The sequence below is a fragment of the Octodon degus genome, unplaced genomic scaffold (assembly GCF_000260255.1).
Source record: "Octodon degus isolate 3935 unplaced genomic scaffold, OctDeg1.0 scaffold00067, whole genome shotgun sequence".
Lineage (NCBI taxonomy): Eukaryota > Metazoa > Chordata > Mammalia > Rodentia > Octodontidae > Octodon > Octodon degus.
In genome coordinates this window covers 6028807-6033283 of record NW_004524643.1, presented here as the reverse complement: position 1 = coordinate 6033283, position 4477 = coordinate 6028807, and the positions used below count along the sequence as shown (strand labels likewise).

Here is a 4477-nt window from a genome sequence, read left to right as displayed (position 1 = left end):
TACAGGCGTGTAACCAGCTTAGCCTTTTTACTTAAAGGAAGCATTTGGTGTGACTTCTCTTTGGCATCACTACTATCACAGCACAAAGTGCCAGCATCACTCTTCTGCACTTTGAGGCCATTATTCAGTGACATAAGGTTTGCTTGAACACAAGCACTATAACGTTGTGACAGTCAGTCTGATAAACCAAGATACAGCAGTCCCTAAATGGCCACGGGCAGGTAGCTTATACAATGTGCTAGTCAGCTTTTGGATACTGTGACAAAATACTTGCGATAAGCAATTTAAAAAGAAAGAAGATCTAGTTTGGCTCACAGCTTCAGAGATTTAAGTTGCTCAACATTTGGTCGCATGGCCTTCGCCATAGTGAGACGGTGTGTCATGGAAGAAGTACATGGTGGAGGAAAACTCTTCCCTTAACGGCATCCAGGAAGCAAAGAGAGAAGAGAAAGTGCTGGGGTCCCTTTGAGGTCCCACTCCAGTGACCTTCCTCCAATTAGCACCCCAATCTGAAGGTTCAAACACATTCAGTAGTGCCAGCAACTGGGGACCGCACCCTCAACTCTTGAGCTTTGGAAGACATTTAAGACCCATGCCATGACACACAATGTAGATTAGCTGGGCAGAGGGTGATTCCAAGTGGAATAACTTATGACTTTTTCAAACTACAAAGAACAGTGGATAACCCAAAGCATATTTTTGTAAGCTACTTGGTAGGACTTGGATTGTACATGATCCACAAATTCTCGTGCAACATAAAAGTTTGGCTACCAAAAAAATATATATATATTTTGGGACCAAAGTTAATGAAAACAAAATTACAGCTAAGGAAAAGATTACAGTACTGAAACCAACTATGCACACAACATGCACACAATTATTAATGTGGTCACAGGGACTAGAGTACAAAAAGGACTCCCAGATGAACTCTGACCCAAGACTCTGAGTCTTGGGGTGTCAACTGGAACGGAGTAAGAATGCCTAGCAGATGAGGGGAGCACGGTTTAGGCTTGCACGGCTGGCTCTAATGGAGCTTCCTGGCCCATCACTTCAGACTGGTTCTGAGATGCTGCTGGATCTTCTGGTTCTGGAGTGCACAGAGAGCTACTGTGGTGCGGGCTCTTCCACCTCCGACACTGGGAGCCTCCCTGGGGACTCCTCTTGTGGCGGTACTGATAGTCTCCATTGACATTCTCTCTCTCTCTCTCTCTCTCTCTCTCTCTCTCTCTCTCTCTCATCTCACCTCACCTCACCTCACCTCATCTCATCTCATCTCATCTCGCTCTGTTTTGTCCTGTTTTGTTCCTGACACAGCCTCCAGTCTCAGCCTCCGAAGTGCTGAGATTACAGGCACTTTGGTGTGACTTTTCTTTGGCATCACTACTATTATAACCTAAAGTGCCAGCTTCACTCTTTTGTACTTTGAGGCCATTATTAAGCACTATAACACTGTGACATGCCTGGCAGAATCTACTTCTCTACAAAACCCTAACTAGAGCATGAGCAAGTATATTTTAAGCCATTCAACTAAAATTACTAGAAATTGGGAGAGTTGAGGAGGGAAGAAAATTTGATTTCTCATTCTATATAATAAAATAAAACTAGAGTTATATATTTTCTTTTTCTTTTTTAAAAGTGTATTTGGGTCTTAAGACAGAATCTTGGGACAGGGAGATGGCTCAGTGGAATAAGTGCTTCCCTGACAAGCACAAGAGCCTGAGTTCAATCCTTGGTTCCTAAAAAAAAAAAACCAGAATCTCACTATGTAATCCAGGTTAGCCTTGAACTCACAATCCTGTTGCCTTGGCCTCCTGTTCACTGGGATTACAGGCCTACTGTGCTCAGCTTTATTTTAATAAAACAATAAGTATTCTCTTATAGTTGTCTATTATTGACTCACTAGCATTTGACATTGCTGCAGAGAAGCCCGGAACCACCTTTCCTAGAGTCGCCTTCCCCTCGCGGCTGTGGGCTGGCTTCTGTCCAGGAGAGACACTCTTTTTTTCTTTTCCACAGACATCTCTCTTTATTTCTGATCATTGCTTTACATTCATATACACATTCCTCTCCAGCCTGAATTGACATCTCACAACTCAATTTCCTATTTCTGATCTAGTATGGGACCCAGTTCCACAAAGATCACTTCTACTTTAGAGGCAGTGTTTCTCCAAGGCTTCCACCTGCTGACCACCTTGCCCTGTGCTCACTCGCACTGAAAGGTCTTGGTTTTGTTTCAACCCTGAGGAAACCTATGATATGTGAATTCTCCTACACTAGGACACAGGCAGGGCATGGTTTACAGTGTATTTTATATAATTCCCATTCACACATATCATTAGTAAAAATACAAAACCAGACTTTCCTGGGATGGTGTAGTGACTTCATGATCTCCCTAACTTTTTCCTGAATCTTGATTGATATGCTTGGGTGGGCATCATTTCTGATAACATAGACATCTTGAGGAAGAGAGTACATCTCCAGGGTTAACTTTCTCAGCCTGGCAGTGTGGCATAGCAGGTTCTTCATGGTGCACATGGACATGAAGTTTCTTATGAAGCAGAAGGTAATGAGCTGGGAGCAGCTGCTCAGGGAAGGCAAAAAGGCACAGACCTGTTCGTCAGTGATCCCACAGTTTTCCAAATTCAGGATGGTCAGAGTGGCTGAAACATTACTCAGTAAGTGTTGGAGAGGCTCAAGACTGAAGGAGGTCAGCCTGGTACAACTCAAATTTAAGTATTCTAGCTGTCTGATCTGCTCAGAGCAAGAAAGCAGGTTCCAGTCAGAGGGTGAAAGCAGGCAGTCAGTTACTGACAGGGCCTCCAACGGCGATGTCAGGCACCTGAGTACCTGGTCCAAGTGGTCTTCAATGAAGTTAACGTGGTCAATGAAAACTTCCCTCAGAAAATGAAGTTTAAGTAATTCTGAGGTGATTTCAGTGACCAACTTCTGTCTCTTCTCTGAGGACATGCTGGCAGGCAAATCGATGCCACAGAAAGTTAATTTACAAAGATTTTTCATCTGGCCCAAAAAGGGGGCAAACTGAGCAAATGCAAAGATTTTCCAGCCGAGATCCACATCCACTTCATGCACATGTTCTAGGTTCAGCATTTGCAGGATCCCTGTGATGTCAACATCTGTGACACTAATGTGCACACTTGGACAATCCAGCTGCACCAGACCCTCCTTCTCCTGGACCCATTGGAGAAGGAAGGACATCAATTGATCCACAGGTTCAAAATCAATCCACAAGTCTACAATGATTTTGAGGATCCTCTTGTTTGGTACCCTTGGGCCAGTCTTCTCTGTTCTGCTCCATTTTATGGTGTAGTCTTCCAACTTGTTCTCAGGCCAGACTCTCCAGAAGTACTGGTGCACAGCCCACATATCTAGCACTTGCAGTTTCAACTTCCTGGAGCACACCTTCTGTTTCAGTAGCACATCAAGTCCACGCAGCACAGCTTGCAACATCCTTTTCTGTGTCTACAGAATATCCTCATGAGTGTCCCAAACCCCTGGCCTGTCCATGCTCATCAGGGATCCCAGGGGCAGGGAGAGAAAGGGCCAGGACTGCACCATGGCCTTCACAACATCTGTGCGTCTCTTGGTGAAGGCCTTCATGAACACTGGTGGGAAGAGTTCCCTTGGTAAATATCCCAAGGCCTCAGTGACCAGGGCCTTGTCTCTTAGCAAGCTCTCAACTGCCAGTTCCAATAGTACACGTGGAGACTGAGTGTTCATGTTGGTCAGTGTGGAAGGCCAGGGGTCCAGGTGATGATTCAGATGACAATGGCTAGGCTCCAGGAATCCAGGAAGGACCAGCAGTTACTAGAAGCTCAAGAAACAAACCAGGAGAGACACTCTTGAGAGGTCTGCAAGAAAAAGTCATTGTTCTCCTGAGGCAGCTGCAACTAGAAAAGAGGACAGCCCAGGATTTTGCAGCAGCTTCCAGGGAGACCAGAGACTCGCCTCCTTCACATCTTCTGGCTCCGATGTCGGAGGAGGATGTGTTGACCTTCACACCCTGCTATTCAAAACGGGCACCGGTCTCCTAATCCTGTACTGAACCTTTCATTTATGGAATAATTGTAGTTGTTTTCCAGACTGATGCATTTGAATTTAAGAAGTCATTTATTATGTAGTCACCATTCATAGAATTGAAAATAGGAAGTTTACTTGCCAAACCATGGCAGAAATAAAAGCAAACAAAACACTATACATAAGCATAAGCAAAAATAGAAAGTAAACAGAAAACCTGAGCCAGAAAGCAAGACAGCAGAAATAGCAGCAGGCATAAAAATTATATCAACACATGTCAACACTTTTAAACCCTTTTAATAATTTTCAGAGATTCTCGTCTGGAGTAAAATCAACAAAAGTAATCCAGTGACTGCTTACCACAGGTGACTTAAAACGGTATCAGAAGGTTGTAAATATGGACTAAGCACCTGCTTTGGCAAATGCAGGAACCAGGGATCGA

At 44.2% G+C, this 4477-nt stretch overlaps 1 protein-coding gene across 1 annotated transcript in view; it reads right to left on the bottom strand.

Moving 5' to 3' along the window:
- LOC101574792 (PRAME family member 20-like) overlaps positions 1-3738 on the bottom strand; it is a 141108-nt gene extending 137370 nt beyond the window's left edge. The window contains exons 1-2 of the mRNA XM_023719325.1: positions 3511-3738; positions 2398-3474 (exon numbers count right to left, since the gene is read on the bottom strand). Coding sequence (XP_023575093.1) covers positions 2398-3474; positions 3511-3738 — 1305 coding nt within the window. The remainder of the gene's footprint in view (positions 1-2397; positions 3475-3510) is intronic.
- Positions 3739-4477: the final 739 nt, after the last annotated feature.